We start from the raw sequence: 17300 nt of genomic DNA on the forward strand, positions 1-17300 counted from the left end.
TTTTTACACATTTAACACATTTTTTTTATGTTCAATAGCTTTTTAGCAGCCATCACTTATTTATTATTTCATAAACCCACCCTGAAAATTATTAAAACTGTGCAACTAACATTTTCCCTTGTGAAAATGAACCATGGTTTGATATGTCTTTAATAAAATTGTAGTATCCATGTTTTTTGGGGGGAGGAAAACTACTTACCATCTGTATAATCGCACAGATTACCAGCCTTTACTTTGGGTATGAATAAAATGTCTCATATAAAAATAAAAATAGATAATAATATTAAACAAAAAATACCACACTTTCTGTCGCAACAGAAAGGAAAACTTCACTCTTATTTTGTTTTTGTCAATAAGGAAGAACTCTGAACAAAAGTGAAAGTATATATCACCTACTGAATATATCACGATTCGAGTTTCGATGTTAGCCTAGCAGAGAGCCGTCTTGTCTTAAAATGCGTTTATATACATAATTATACATATACATAATTATTATAAGCGACATCTAGCAAAATCACTAGCCATCTTTTTAGGAGCTGCTCGGTGATGTTTACAATCCTCGCCTTGCTTTCGCTGGTCTATGGTGAGTTTTTAAAATGTATTCGTGCCCTTATATTGTTTTCAGCCGAGATGCTTGCATATATTCGCATTTACAGATTTTATATTAATTTATGGAATTACAATGTAATGTTTCAGGACGTTAAAATCAATTGATGGTCAGAATGGTCTTTGCTTTCGGTTTTATTTTCTGTAGTCTGGTTTTGTAAGATTTGGCGCCCCCTGCTGTTTGAGTGTATGTTATTTCGTCTCAGGGCTGGAGGGGGCTGATGTGGTCCTGTCCTGCTCTCTGATCGAGGAAGGGGGCGGGATGGGGGGCATGATGGGCGGGGCGATGTTCAAGCGCACTCCCTCCACTCTGGTCTTCAGGGATCTTGTTGGAAATGACGGCCTGTCACCAGAGCTCGTGACCCCGTATAACCCCCCTGAGACCCCTAACGCTGACGATCTCATCTTTGAGCTGACCTGTAAGTGCACTGAACCTAAAGTCAGCACCTGCATGTCTACATTAAATACATATATGTTAGAAACTCTTTCTTTCTCTGTTGTTTCTCACCCCACAGTGCCATCTATTCAGGTTCCTAATGCAGACTTGCTTCTTCATGCTGATTGCAATGAACAGGAAGTAGTTTGTGAGATCAGCCGTTATGTTCCTCGCGGTGCAGAGCTGGATTCCCTCCCTGCTCATTTCATCGGCTCAGTTCAGCTGGAGGGTGGCGGCATCAGCCTCACTCTGGTGCTGCAGACCCTTCAAAGTGAGACCACACAATCTGACACGCACCCGCTGATGCAGAGTAAACTGAACCTGCCTCTCAGCCAATCAGGAACACTGCAGACAGAGGGTAATGTTGTAATATGTTATCTATCTATCTATCTATCTATCTATCTATCTATCTATGGAACTTTTTGCATGCTCCCAAAATGCAATGCAAAACAGTGCATTCCATCAAGAAACTTTGTGCATTCTTGTAAAATATTCGTGCTTTCACACTAAAAATATCATTCTTCTCTGAGAAACTCTGCATTCTCTTCAAAAAGTATTCTCTCTTACAAAAAAAAATAAAAAAAAAATAAAAAAAGTTTTCTCAAATAAAAAATAAAAAATTGTGTAATCTAACAAAAAACTTTAACAGAACATTCGTGTTGCCTAAATAAACATTTGTGTTCTCTCACAAAACATTTGTTCGGTAACAAAACATTTGTGTCCTTTAACAAAACATTTGTTCGGTAACAAAACAAAATATTTGTGTCCTTTAACCAAATATTTGTTATCTATCTAAACATTCTCTCACAAAACATTTGTGTTGTCTAAATAAACATTTGTGTTCTCTCACAAAACATTTGTTCGGTAACAAAACATTTGTGTCCTTTAACAAAATATTTGTTATCCAACTAAACATTCTCTCACAAAACATTTGTGTTCTCTCACAAAACATTTGTTCGGCAACAAAACATTTGTCTTCTATCATAAAACATTTGTTCTGTAACAAAACATTTCCGTTCAAACCTTGTTTCGAAACATTTCAAAATCTGATGGTGCACTTCTAGACTGCATTGATCAGAAGTGTCTAACGGTTGTATAATGTACATTCACACTTTAACACAAAGGAGAATGATAGTTAATTGTGTCTAAATGGCTTAGTTTGCCAAATTCTGCCTAAAAACATAAAACAAGCATTCCACATTAATAAAAGAAAACAAATTAAACATGCTCTTGAATCAGTTTGCAAATCAAATCTCCATTTTGCTGAGCGCTGTAGTCATAACCTGCCAGATTCTTGTTATGGAGAAGCGCTATGTATGTTTTCTTTAACTAATCTTACTTTTTGCATTATTTGTGCAAGTAATGACATTTTGACCATTTCCCTCCTTCTTTCTTCTCTTTTCCCAGTCGTGTTTGTGGTGTTTTCTCGTGTCCCGTCTATTGTGGCTCCAATCGGGGGTGATGTGCTGTTAGACTGTGGCTTCAGACAGAAGAACTCCGTCCCTGGGCAGGATGTGGCACTCGAGTGGCGTATACAACACAGAGGAAATGGCCGGAAAATACTTGACATGAAAGCGAGGGAAACAGAGGCAGACGTGGGACAAGATTGTAAGTGAGAAATATGAATGAATTTTAAAGAAAACGCGTTTGGATGTTAAATAGCACATTATTACTATACACTACAGTATTTGTGGACCGGGAAGGCACAAGCGCTGAAGCAGATCTTCTGGTGAGGGACGGCAATGCATCTCTGACTCTGAAGAGGTTAAAGGTCACAGATGAGGGCACATACATCTGTACTGTCGGCTCTGGGGAGTTTCAGACTCAACAGATCGTGCAGCTGCACATCACACGTGAGTCTTTTATTGCCACACTGAAGGTCAAAATTCCCTTTAATAATCTGTATAAAGATGTTTCTTCAGCTATAGACACTTATTATAAAATATACTTTTGAACTACTTTAATCTATCAAGTAACAATAGTGGACACATCAAAGGAGAATTCTGCCATTCTTTCCTCCTGAAAGTCATTAAAAGTCCCACTATATTATTATTTCCACCATATTTTAAATCATTGATTTTGTAACAAAGCATTCAGTGTTGGAAAATTCACATTTCATTATTCACATTTTGCATAATTTGCTTTAAATTTAATTCTTTTTGTCATTTTTTAAAAATATATATATATTTGATACTTCTAAAAAGTATTTTTAGAATTTGCTTTGTATTTACTTGAAAATAAGTATATTTTAGCGCTTTATGCAAGCAGATGCAAACTTTGTTGGAGAAACGCAAAACATTTGTGAGAGAACACACATTTTTTAAATTTACTTTTTTTTTTTGTCAACATTTATTTTTTTATTTTTTTTTACCATCATTAAGTCACTCTATGGGCTACATAACTTTTTGAAACTCAAGTAAAAAAAAAAAAATATTATTTAAAATCCTTTGTTTAGATTATTGTAGTTTTAAACATAATTTTGAATTCATACTTTATGATGGATTTCCATAGTTAAATATTGACCGTGTGTGGAACTGGGACATGGGTAAAACAATGAAATCTATACATAAATGTGATATGAAAAGTACATAAATAAAATTTCGGTCACACTTGATTTTAAGGTCCAGTTCTCACTCTTAACTAACTATTAAATAACAATGACATTTGCCTCAATAAATTCTTAATTACTAATATTATTAATATTTATATTATTATTAATATTTAGTTAGGTAGTTGTTAAGTTAAGGTATTGGATACGATTGGGAATGTGGTCATGCAGAATATACGCTTTAGAAACAGCCAATATAATATGGATGCCAATAAGCAGCTAATTAATAGTGAGAATTGGTCCCTAAAGTGTTACCAAAGCTTCTAATGCCTTGAGCTTCATATAACTTCATATAAATTGAAATATGTTTGTTTTAATAAACATCCACACATGGGACATACAGTAATTGCTCAAAGTTAAAGAAACCCATAAATTGTTCTCATCCACGAATCCTCAAATGTTCCGTTCCACTTCTTCTCCCAGAACCTCCTCGTATCACACTGTCTGAGGAGAAACTGACATTTCAGGACACGACGCCCCAGAAACTGAGCTGCCATTGTCATCGCTACTATCCTCTGGACGTCCAGGTCAGCCCGCTTTCAGAATAAGCACAAAACCGTGTTTTGATCTCGTTTTGGAGTCGGGCTCTTGGCTTGTGTCCTGCAGGTGGAGTGGTTTTCGCAGGCGCCCTCTGAAGAAGAGCCTGTCTCTTTGTCAAAAGAATCCTCCCTCTCCAGCCATCGGCAGCACAGTGATGGAACATACTCCCTCTCCTCACACCTCACCCTGCAGCCCCACAAACACCCTCCGGGGACCGTTATCACCTGTAGGGTGTCTCATGCCACCCTAGAAACACCGAGTGATGCCACCCTCACTGTGGACAAACCTGAGCCGGGTAAGAGATCTTTTGTTAAGTTGGCCATGATGTTTTCACTAATATGATTGATGTATTTCCATGTGCAAAAAATTTGATGTAGTATCAGTAAATCAGTTCGAGTGAAACATTTGTAAAGTCTGTTGATTTTTGTTTTTCATTCGACAGAAACAGCCTTCTGGACAATAGTCTTGATGCTGGCGATATCAGTGGTGTTTTTATATCAGGCTTTCAGAGGTGCAGGTGAGTCTAGTTTTTTTATATATTACTGTATATATTACCCTTCAAACGATTTTGTATATAGTTTTATAAGTTAAGACTTTTATTCAGCAAGGATGCTTTAAATTGTGACAGTGAAGCGTGACGGTACATATTTTTACATTGATACATTGAAAAAAATGACATTTGAAATATATGTTGTTCTTTTCAATCTGTATTTATCAAAGAATTCTGAAAAAAAAAATGTTTTCACAAAAATATTTAGCAGCATATTTTAGCATAACTTGTTTTTTTTTTTACTTTGATAACGATAAGAAATGCTTTTTTTTTTTGCACAGCAAAACTTGCTTATTAGATGGATTTCTAAAGGACACTGAAAACTGGAATAAATTACCTTTTACAACATATAAAAAAAAAGAAAAGAATCTCAATTAGGATCTTAATGATCTCGAAATTGTAATTATATTTTACATTATTATTACTTTCTTTCTGTATTTTTGCTGTAATAAATGCAGTTATAGTGATCCGAGTCCTTCATAAAAAAATGTAATAAAAATAAAACATTGAACGGTAGTGTATACTATATAAGACCACAAGATGGTGAAGGGAAAATGTTAAATGTATTATTGATTATTGTTTTATAATTTTTTGTCTTTAAAGAGAATTGAGGACCAGTCTTCTGCATGAATTCTTGGAAGGAGCCATCTTACGTTTTTTTACTTCATCTGTCTGCACTGTCTACACATGGGTTTATTTTCATTCAGTCACGGTACATTTGTTTAATAGAAGTGAAAGGGGTGGCTGACTGCTTTTTTTTGGCTTGATTATGTTTATGGGGTGCAGTGTAACATCATCATGCTTCATAAAAAAAGCCTTATTTTTCATAAAAAATGTTTATTGTCATCCACTGTCTCCATTGCAATTTGAACGACCGGTTGACTTTCTGTTTATATGATACCACCCCCTCAGAAATAAGCAATGCACGTAGTGCCCGTGACGTCACCTGTAGGTTTCCGAAGAGCGTTTTTGAAACCTAAAGTAGGCGAAGCCGGCCGTTTCCACCTTGGCATCATCACCGCACGTCATTTCCGGATAATTGAAAATGAGCAAAGAGACAGGAGCTGGCTGCTGAAGCCACGCCCACCTAGCTCGACAGCAGTGACAGAAGCGGCAATCTACCCGTCACTCAAGTAGCCACGCCCTTAATTATGCAGAATTTTAAGGCATAATATAATTCAAACAATGAGTTATAAAAAATTAAAAAAAATCACCCCTCTCAGTTTTCATGAAGGGCAAAATTAGCTATATATACCGAAACCACTTTTTGTACTGTAAACCATTTTTCCTGCTGTGAAGTTTTTACATTTTAACATGAGTCTATGGGATTGATTCCCTTTTTCAGCCAGCCTCTAGCAGCCGGTTGATGAATTACAGTTTAACTCACTTCCGTGTTGACTTCACAAGAGAGAGGAGAAGTACCCAGCTGCAGACTGCAGATCGAGGAGGTGCTGCATCTGGGACGGGGCTGCACGTGTTGCCCTGCCACATACCTACTCTGATTGGTTCGATCTTCTTTCATAGACATATATGACAGGACATGTGAGAGAGAAATTCACCATGTAAATTTCTGGGTTTGTGACGTAACAAACTCAAAGTAGCTCACTGTAGTCCCTACGAGCAGTTTTTGTAGGCATTAAACTGCCAGAATTTTAAAAGACGAGATCTCCGTTTTCATTGAACTTTCAGCACCTTAACAGCGCCAGATATTGTTTATGCTCAACTGCAACATTACACACTAATGAAAAAAAAGTGAAATCGCAATCAACCGCCCCTTTAAATGTAAAAAATGCATCATCTTGCGTAACTTATTCTATAAATGTCAAATGAATTCTATTTTTCACAATGTTCTAATCTATTGGATGTTGTTTAGTTTTCTTGTTTTTATTTTTGTGTGAAATAAAGACAACGGATAAGGTTTTGTCGATGGCTTTATTGGCATCATTAAAGTATCAGAGACATACAAGCATGCTGTTTATGCCATTCAAATCTAAAACTGGCATCAGAGCTAATGTCATTATTCCATATGGTATATGGTTATGCTATATGCTTTCATCAATATTTAAACACATAATAATTTGTCCTCATTTTTAGGTTTTTCACTTGATCATACAAGAGAAAAAATAGACATGTCTAAATCCTCCAACAACAAAACAAAATACAAAAGTCTGTGCTGAAAAAAAGGAATGTGAAAACCAACTGTTGTAAATTGCATGGCAGTATAGATTATTGTTTATGCTTTGTCTGCATTGATTATCTGTCAATTTCTGTACATTTGTTTCAGTACATTTTGGCAGGCTTGTAGCATTCACATGTTGTTCCCAGATGAGGCTTATAACAGGCAGTTAATAGTAATAAATACCCATATCACACACAAAACAGTCGAACAGTGGGATTATTCTGCCATGCAAGTCAAAACAAACACATGGAAATCTTATTCTAGCTACCTTATGTGTTTTCAATGTGTATAAGTTCTCACTTTTCCACTTGATTACAGTTTTGCATGTATTTTTCCTGTTTATTTTCATAACCTGTGCACCTATACCGTAGGTAGAAAACCCCCCACAGCTATTCTCATAACTGATCTGTCTATTTGTGCTGTTTTTCTGGAGATGTCTGAATCTAAAGCACACAGACACATTCAGAATAAAAATCAGTGGATGATAGCTGATGAATCTACTGCAACAGCAGCAGTGATAATGGGTTAAGAGGATTCTGACAATATCAGTTTATAAAAGTTCTCCTAAATGTCAGATGAGAAAGCTTTGGCAAAACAGAGACAGAAATGATGTTCACCTGACGACTTATTATTTCTATTTCACTCTCACATTCATACAAACACACACATTTTCTCTTACATACACTACCGTTCATTTTTTTTTTTTAAATGTTCTCTTATGCTCACCAAAGATGCATTCATTTGATCAACAAAAAACATTAATAATGTAAAATATTATTACAATGCAAAATAACTGTTTTCTAATTTAATATATTTTAAACTGTAATTTTTTAAAGCTGAATTTTCAGCATCATTACTTCAGTGAGACATGATCCTTCAGAAATCATTGTAATATGCTGATCCGATTCTCAAGAAACATTTCTGATTATTGATCAATGTCTTTCTTAATGGTTTTGTGGAAACCATGCTTAGAAATTAGATTTTTTTCTTCTTAACATTTTGAATGTCTGACACTGTCACTATTGACCAAATTAATGCATCCTTGATGAATAAAAGTATTATTTTCTTTCTCAAACTTTGAAACAGTATTGTACGCCTCCTTCCATGAGCATTCTCTCTCTCTCTCCTTATCTTCTCACTCGTCTCTCCCAGTCTATTTTTCTTCTGCTCTCTCTGTGCATTCATGTATGAATGTCTGCAAAACATTTAAATAATGCAGGAGATTCTGTAATGGAGGGAACGAGAGAGAGAGAGAGAGAGAGAGACTGAAATGTGCTAATTCTGCTAGAGGATAAAGGAGAGCAGATTTCTGTGTATTACTGTTACATAAAGGTTCAAAACGGAGAGACCTCGAGATTAAAGCGAGAAGGATGTGGAAAATGGACAGAGCTCATGATTGTGTTTTCTTCATTCACTCATTCTTGTTCGTTGCAGGTGGATCGGCTCAGGTGAAGAAATACACTAGATAAGGAAAGATAAAAAGGAAAAGAGTTTCTTCATCTCATACTGCCCTGTTGCACACAACTGCCCTTAATGAATAATTGACTGTAATGAGTGTAATGATGAATTATTGAGCTTGTGCGGTGCTGGTCTGGTCTAGTCTGGCCTCTAAACACACAAACTCACATAGATGGCTGGTCTCAGCACCAGCACTGATGCATTTTAAATATCCAGACAAATGTAAAAATGTAAAAAATATAATCCGGATTTCAGATCAAAGAACTACAAATGGTTTCATTTTTAATAATAGGTAACTGTACCTTTATAATTAGGACAATATAATAAAAAATAATTGCCTTTGTAACAACTTACTGACGTGTAACCTAGTGTGATTAGATAATAGGATGTAGTGTTAGTGATTACTAATTAATTGTCTGATGATGTAACAACAAATGCTTTAAAGGAGCCATTCAAATGATTCAATACTCACAGAAAATGATTCCGATGAAGATGACTCCAATGACACCCATAATAATCATCATCTGAGCGGGGGGGGGGGGGGGATTAACATAGTTAAAATAACAATTTATCACTCAATCTACATTACAAGAAGGAAGTCAGCAAGCAAAACATAAATTATCCATCAGGAATCAACATATTATTCAAGAATATGCTAACAAATATGGAAAAATCCTCAAAATCCTCTAATTTTTATCAGATGCCTGGCTAAAATTATAAGTCTGATTGTTTATAAAAGTAATCATAAAAAAATCAAGTGGGTGTATGAGCAACTTTTTGCCCTTAAATGAGCTTATTCTTACTGTTGACATTGAAAATTATTTGGACAAAAGCGTCTGCTAAATGAATAAATGTAAATAAATTAATTGATGCATGTGTTATTTCAAGGGTATCGGTTAATATTTTGACATTCTGCCTGCATATTTTAGTCATATTTGGTCATTCCCTTTCTCATTTTCCCTTATTTTATCAATTTTCCTGGGAAACCAATCTATATTTATATAATTTTTTGATCATTAAATCTTGCCTTACATGCAAGGTCTGAAAGTTCAAGACATATTAAAGATTTAAATATGGTAAATATGGTAAATATACATGTAAATAGAGACACCTATTGGTAGATGAAAGCACAATTAATAAGTATATGAATATATATATATATATATATATATATATATATATATATATATAAACACGCAAGGGATGCAGGTGTACAGAATATTTTGTAAAACAAGTTTGTTTTACTTTTGTTTTGTATAAATCAAGTAGGAGTATGAGGAAAAAAATAATATAAAATTATAAAACAGATGACTCCCAAATCAAACACACCTGATTTAAATCATCAGCTTAGTAAAGACCCCAAGATAGGAGAGACGTCAAAAACATTCAGTCAGGGTTGCCAGATTGGACAGGTTCCCACGCAATTGGCTGGTTTTGAATTCAATTGCTTAGGTAAAAAAATGGTTCGGGTCAGTTTGGAAGTTTTCAAACATCTTAAACTGTATAGGTTAATTGGTTAACAAACAAAACCCAAGTGTGCATCTGGGATACTGCATCCAATCAGTCATAATGACGCTGCTAAACACACACTGCAGAGTCGACTGGTGCTGATGTTGATCATTCTCGTAAATATATTTGCCCTGATTTTATTCATTTTCCTGGGAGACTGATAAAATTTTTAAAGTACTTTTCATCATTATTTTGTTTTAAGGAGTTAAAAATTGTTCTTATCAACTTTGATCGACATGGCAATAATAACCATCACATAATTTAAAGGTTTTTTTTTTTTTTGGAGTGGGTGGGTTTTTGGTGAGCTTTTGGACTAGTAATTGTTCATCCCAACTGGCAAAACTGTATGCACTGTTGGGTGTTCTCCAGCACCAGGAAAGGAAACCATTGCCTTAAACAACCTACTTTTTCATCTCATAGCACATTTAAAAAAATTGTCTTAAGAAATCCGTAAACATGAATCTTACAAACATCTTTGACAAGGCAGCTAACTTGACAGATCACTACTGCCATAATAACAAAAATCATACTGGTATTTTTATCCTGCACACAGTACACAAATAGCTGTACTGATATGTCCCATGTTCCTCTGTAACTAGGCGATTGTCAAAACCCAGAGGCTCCAGTTTACACTAATTAACACTTACAGCTGTACAGAACAAAAATCACTGAGCATAGCATGAGCAATAAGCACTGACCTATTTACTCCTGCATGCTAGTTCATTCACACTACATGGAGCTCTGAGTATAAGTGTTATTTTAGTATTACTTATATACTTTTATAGCATTTAGTAATATTTTGAATTCGCTTTTATTTTCAGTTTAAGTTTGTTATGTGGTGTCATTCGGTGTGCTTTATTTTTCTTGAAATATTTATATAGTTTTAGTATTATAGCACGTAAACTTAAGCTTAATTATTACAGATAGGTTTTAAGTGTTTTTGTTTTGTTTTGTTTTTAGCTCTAACAATGAAAACACTGGAGTGTATCATATATTACATTTGGTGCTCGATCTCATTTTTTTCACTGTAAATCCCCTCGCTTAATTATTTATTACACTGAAGAAGTAATAAGTAATATCCTGAATGAGCGCTGAGCTGATTTCATGCAGTCACAGAGACTCACCTTGCAATTCTTCCACCAGTATTTGTTCTTCAGTTTGGCAGCACAGCTTTCGAACTGTGACGCTCCGGCCTGTAGAGCATCTGCCCTGTCGTCCAGCTCGGAGAGCTTCTGGTCTCTCTCCAGAACCTTATCCACATTCACACGCATGATATCCACCACCTGCCGAACACAACCACAGAAAAGACATGAGACAAAAAAGAACCACACTGATTAATTATGTTGCAATAGCATCGATTTGTATTTTGGTTATTTGAAAAGCTGTATGGGTAAAACTGCGTAACCCATCCAAAAAATCATGTCCTGTGCATATATAATGCATTCATTTTTTGGTCCATAAACTCTATACACACCTCGTCCACTTGTGCTTGTGTCTGCTGCAGTCGGCGGTTGCTGGTGGTGTTTGGAGGGGCAGCAGGAGGACCGGCTCCTCCAGGAGCACCTGCTGGGTTGGCATCATCTGCAGCAGACCTAACATCCAGAGAGAACCACCACACTTTAAAAAAGTTGCTGACACGTGCTAAATTAGTGGTTTAACGATATATGAGATTTTCACTGTTTCATAACAATCGTGTATATATATTATGAACCGCATATCATATCTATCTATCTATCTATCTATCTATCTATCTATATATACACTTCTTTTTTTATCCTTAGCCTCAATACCAAAGATATCAAGCTTATGTTTTGGTCTATCAAAAATGTAAAATTAGTGTTAAAAAAATGTTAAATTAATAAATGTAATCATGACCGTCACTGATGCTAAGAGACATCTCCCTGTAGTTTATAATCATACTCTTGTACACCTGCATGAAATCACATCCCCAACACATCAAAACGACTTTAAGATAACCTAAATTTTGGAGAAATTAGATTGAATACTGCTTACAAAGTTACTGTATGTACGGATAAACATAGGCCTATAATTGTAACAAAAACAGCATAATATAGTCTTGCCAAATACTTACATTCTCGAGCAGCTTTTTCAGAGTGCCTCACTGAAGGGAGAAAAACCAATGAAGACACAATTAAAATCAAAATAGCGCAGATGTAGTATAGACGTTCAAATTATTATGAAGCGGCTGAGATTGCTTCTGGCGCGCGTCTTCAGTCAGAGTGGCGCATTATCGCAGCACGCGCTGGACCGTGAGAGCGGTCGCGTGCTCGGACGCACGAGCGCGTGTGTACATGTTCAGATTCTCCTTGAGAAAACTCCAGTAACGGATTTATGAGGACCGGTTTGCTCTCTGAAACGTTAAAAATTTAGACATTAATCAGAGAAACTTCACATAAATAATGCAGCGCAGGGTAATTGTGTGTGTTGTGACGGAATTCTTCAGTGTTGTAGCGTTGGTTAGTAGGTTAGTGCGGTGGATGTGCGCGCGCTGCGCTCCTGCACTGCGTCGCTGCTGTAGCTGAACTCATGGGGGGGAGGAGGAGGAGGAGGAGGATGAGGATGCCCAGCATGTTTCCACAGCCCCATCCTCTCTCTCTGTACTGCGGTACATCAGTGAGTGCTGAGTCGGCTTGTTCACTCTTAAAAGACTTTTCTTCACATGAGAACTGGGTTCTCCGCACACACCGCACGCGGTTTTCCTCGTGACCTGAAGAGGCAGTTATGGATCTCATCTTCCATCAAAACATCAGCACACATTTTTGGCGGCATCAACGAAGCGGTTAAATAAAAAGACAAATATTGAAGACAAATGCTGCATAATATGTATAACACAATAATGATCATTTTGGGATAGAAAAAATGTAGCACCAAATATAGCAACAGAAATACAGTATATAGACATTTAAAAAGACGTTTTGATCTTGGACCTTGGTATGTATAGAGTACAGTTAGAGGTAAGGTTAAAAAAAAAAAAAAAAAAAAAATTAAAAACCTTCTGTTAAATATATATATATATATATATATATACACACATATATATATATATATATAAACAATAATAAATAAATGTTGTAAAAAAGGTATATTTAGCATTTTCCTCACATACCACACATTGGTAAAGAATTTTGCTTTTGTTTATTCTTTGGAATGTTTATCCAGGTAAAATTATTATTTTGTTTTAAAACTTTTCATGTTTATATTTATGTTATTCTGATTAGAATTAAATATGTAGGTTTAAAAAATTTGGACAGCGTTTGAGCAATTATGAGTTACAAATCCAAATGAATTTCATAATTTAATATTTTCTAATTTTAAATAAAAACGGGGTAAGTTAAGAAAAAAAAACAAACATGTAATAACACACTATACTTCAGATTCCCTTAACCATAATAAAGCCCTTTATTACAAAAGGAACTGAAAATAGTGATAGAAAAATTGACAAAGAAACCGTTACGAGAAGTTATCCAAAAACCACAAGGAAAATGATAATTGGGTGGCATGAAATAACTAGCAAATAAACACAGAAGTGAGCACTGCTATTTGAAGTAGCGTTGTCTGACTTTTTTTTTTTTCATCACAAGATGTTACAGATCAGAAGTCACTTTTAAGAAATAAATGAAGATGCTCATTCACAATAACATGTAAGAAGTATTTTTTTATGGTTAGTCTGTTCTCTTGTTCCTCCCGATAACATCTGTTAGAACAGTAATTCTTGCTTGTTTAATCATATATGAATTCTGTGTTCATCTCTATCCATCATCCAGGTTGAAAACCTTTCATCAGTTTTATTTGCCTTTGTCCTGGGTCCAGACACTTCTTATTCCTCTATTTCTTCTCATCCTCTTTCTTGCCTTCGGGTGGTTTTGTTCGGTTCTGGGATGCCAGAGAGCCCATGGCATTACGGATGGCTTCGTTGTTGGGGTCGACACCTGGAAGGTTCTCCAGCACACTCTGCAAAAACTCTGGATCCTGCATCACATCATAATCCTCCTCATCCTCCTACAGAACACACAGACAGAGTTTAAACTGGTACGTTTATGCCCTTGACATAGTTGAATGTGATTATAAATTAAACACTTGACTAATTAAAGGCTGTACCTGATTATTATAGTATTCAAGATCAGAGCAGAGCTCATACAGCATTTCATTTAGACAGAAACAAAGACTAAAACAGAAATTTCCTAAAAGTTGCCTTGCAACCACTGGTATTTCCTTCTGTACATGCAAAACGAATAACATGTAATGTTCCAGCATTTTTGTTTCATGTGGTTAAGTCAAGTTTCACAATAGCTTCTGAATAATGGGTATGAAGAAGATGCAGCTGCTTTCAATTATCCCCGCAACATGTCTGTGTTCAGTTTTGAATTCAGATCGTCTTTCTAAAAGTAGAGAGCTGGGAAACACACCTTAGGAGCTTCACTGTCCGCTGCTGCACCAGCGTCCACATCCATGGCCTCTGAACCGCCGAACTCTGTGCACAAAGACATTTGTTTGTGTAAAAGAAAAAAAGTCAAAAGGGAAGAAAACTAATAAAGAATAAAAATATATGAAGAGTGGAGAGACAGACCTCCTCCTTGCATGGACATCTGTAGGGCGTATGCGATCTGTTCATCCTCCGTCATGCGGCTGAAATCAGGCAGAGCAGGAGCCGTCGACATCTTCAGCAGAGCATTTTCAGACTCTAACAGAAGCACAGAAGACCTCAGCTCATATTAAACACAGAATTCCCATGAAACACTGATAATAATAATATTAGAATATTATATTAGAACAGCATATTAGAATGATTTCTGAAGAATCACTGCAGTAATGATGCTGAAAATGATGCTTTTCATCACAGGAATAAACTATATTTTAAAATATATACAGTATATATATTCAAATAGTTATTTTAAATTTTAATATTTCACAATATTACCGATTTAAAAAGCAGTGAACATAAGAGATTTCTATAGTGTATATCAATCCATCAAACTTCCAGCTGCTTTAAGGAATCCTTAGTCTAGGTGTCCAGAAAACCCCATCTAGTCTCTCTCACCATCAGCAGTGGGTGATGGGACTCCAGCCTCTGCCGCTGAAGCCACTGTTGCCCGGCGAGCCTCCTCCTCCTGCCTCTGTCTCTGCTCCTCCATCGACACACGCAGAGCCTGCAACAAAGACACGAGGAGAAACAGACACATTTATAACATGGAAAATCTCTAGCTGAGAAGTTTGTCCTATAAAACCAGTGCTACTCACCAGAGCGAGCTCGGGGTCTGCGCTGGGATCCACTCCAAACTCAAAGTCACTTGGACCCAGGCCCAAAATGGTGCCACCCTCACCGGCCATAATAGGAGAGGACAGAAGAGCATCTGCCAGGCTCGGGCCGGGAGGCACCGTTACCAGGTGAGAGCCTACGCCCTCTTTTCCATTCAGGGTGTTCACAAACACTGTCAGCTTATCAGTGTTCACTTCCTGCAACGCAAAAGAGCAAAAACTGAAATGGTGTGGAGCGTAAAATGACATGAAAAAGAAGACTCTGGAGGACTGTGTGATAAACTACATTCCCTTAAAATAATATACGTTTACCTCTTCTCCAAAATTAATGATGTCAACACTGACTTTTTCCTTCTTCAAACGTTTTGCCATCTTCACCAACTGAGTGAGACAGGTCGGAGGCACAATGAGCAGGGGATTACATATTGTATTGGCTTTCTGTAAATATGGACTCATATGGTGCAACTTAAGATACATTAAGGCAAAAATAACTTGCATCTTTCTCCTGGTCGTCCACAGGGCTTCCCACAAAGGCAATGATCCTCATCTTATGGTTCTTTCCCTGTCTGTGTTTCAATGCCAGCTGTGAAACAGAAGGAGCAGAGAGAATGGGAAGCAGAACTAAATATATAAATGAATAAAAAATGGTGGTACACTACCATTCAAATGTTTTCGGTAAGTATGATTTAAAAAAAAGAAATGTATACTTTAATTCAGTAAGGACACATTAAATTAATCAAAAGCGACAGTTACAGATATAATTAAGTGGAATTAGAGCGAGAGAGAGAGAGCAAGAGAGAGATGTGTGTGTATATATATAAAAAGCAAGCAAGACACATTTTAAATTCATAATTTAAATTTGAAATTACAGCTACTGGAATATACAAATATTTCTAACACACACAAAAACTGTTCATGTAAATGGACAATATATTATTTATATATATATATATATATATATATATATATATATATATATATATATATATATATATATATATAAAATAAATACTGATGGTCCAGCCAACTCACATGTGCTACTCTGATGCCAGTGCAGAAGCAGATAACTCCTTTGGGCTGAACAGCGTGAAGCTTTGACAGGATCCGTCCCGTGTCAGGGGTCAGTGTGGTCAGGACCTCACAGTTACTACAACACACAGTGATTGGGTTACATTTCTACAGGTCTGTTAACAACACAACTAGTCTACATAAAATCTTCATCCTACTTGGCCATAGTGATGAGCCCCACGTTGTTTTCTGGGTTGCTTCGAGTCTTTGAGTGACAGATGATGTTGACAGCGTCCTGCTGGGCCTGAAGTCTGGTCGGTAAGAAGTCTCCATTGCGCATATACTCACTGTTGTCCACACTAGAAATAATAAACTTACTCTGTGATGTTCACTCAACAATCCTGTCAAATATGAAACCGCAAATGATCGTACGAAGCCTAGAAAGTGTTCTATAGAATATTCAAATATAAGATTTAAGAAGGTTGAGAACGTCATCACGAGTAAAGCGTTTTAGAACACAAACTGGAAGGATTTTAAATCATGTCTTGTCAGTTTTTTATATAAAAACCCAGATTATCACAAAGGAACTGGAGCAAACCCTTTTATGATTTAAACAGAAACTGATTTCATTAAATGACAACTCAGACAGCCTGATAATCGCAACTTTAAGCTTTATAACTTGTCCTCTCATAACATGTTAACACAAAGAAGCGGTTTTAAATGATCAATGTTCCATCATGACTCAGGAAAACTGCACAACTGTTCTTTTGCTCAACGCGACCTTTCTCTCACCTCCAATAAACATAATATCCCACATAATTGAATCGTAATTTAAATAAATCCCCATTATCGGATGTTAGAATAATATAAAGTATTTTTTCTTACCAAACCATAGTACTTTCAAGCACCATCTTGAAAATTTTCTGTCGCTCTACGTGACGTAAGCACGTATGCGAACGATCATTTGTTAAAGTAGCACGGTGGGAATTATGGGAAACGTCGTTTATTTTCTATTTGATTCTCAACTAACTCTTAGAAGACCTTTATTCAAGATAAAGGTTTTTATTTCACTTGAATACACAGTGTATGTCTGGTGTAAGTTTATTTTATTTCTGAATGAGGAAGAATC

At 36.1% G+C, this 17300-nt stretch overlaps 3 protein-coding genes across 3 annotated transcripts; 1 reads left to right on the forward strand and 2 right to left on the reverse strand.

The window, feature by feature from the left end:
* The first annotated feature begins 370 nt into the window (after window positions 1-370).
* Window positions 371-6658, forward strand: tapbpl (TAP binding protein like). The gene is made up of 9 exons (XM_026284210.1): window positions 371-583; window positions 813-1025; window positions 1122-1400; window positions 2450-2650; window positions 2728-2895; window positions 4074-4177; window positions 4257-4485; window positions 4633-4707; window positions 5344-6658. The coding sequence occupies exons 1-9, from the start codon at window positions 547-549 to the stop codon at window positions 5349-5351; spliced, it is 1314 nt and encodes a 437-aa protein (XP_026139995.1). The 5' UTR covers window positions 371-546; the 3' UTR covers window positions 5352-6658.
* Window positions 6659-7775: 1117 nt separating this feature from the next.
* Window positions 7776-12643, reverse strand: vamp1b (vesicle associated membrane protein 1b). Its single transcript, XM_026284211.1, has 5 exons — window positions 11979-12643; window positions 11361-11478; window positions 11011-11169; window positions 8850-8901; window positions 7776-8380 (listed from the first exon to the last, which is right to left on the reverse strand). Coding segments are annotated over exons 1-5 (348 nt in total). The 5' UTR covers window positions 11981-12643; the 3' UTR covers window positions 7776-8363.
* Window positions 12644-13282: 639 nt separating this feature from the next.
* Window positions 13283-17135, reverse strand: psmd4b (proteasome 26S subunit ubiquitin receptor, non-ATPase 4b). The gene is made up of 10 exons (XM_026284213.1): window positions 17057-17135; window positions 16390-16530; window positions 16196-16310; window positions 15660-15746; window positions 15476-15544; window positions 15146-15361; window positions 14946-15054; window positions 14475-14588; window positions 14314-14378; window positions 13283-13906 (listed from the first exon to the last, which is right to left on the reverse strand). The coding sequence occupies exons 1-10, from the start codon at window positions 17080-17082 to the stop codon at window positions 13733-13735; spliced, it is 1116 nt and encodes a 371-aa protein (XP_026139998.1). The 5' UTR covers window positions 17083-17135; the 3' UTR covers window positions 13283-13732.
* Window positions 17136-17300: the final 165 nt, after the last annotated feature.

Source organism: Carassius auratus, chromosome 16 (assembly GCF_003368295.1).
Source record: "Carassius auratus strain Wakin chromosome 16, ASM336829v1, whole genome shotgun sequence".
In the NCBI taxonomy this organism is placed as follows: Eukaryota; Metazoa; Chordata; class Actinopteri; order Cypriniformes; family Cyprinidae; genus Carassius; species Carassius auratus.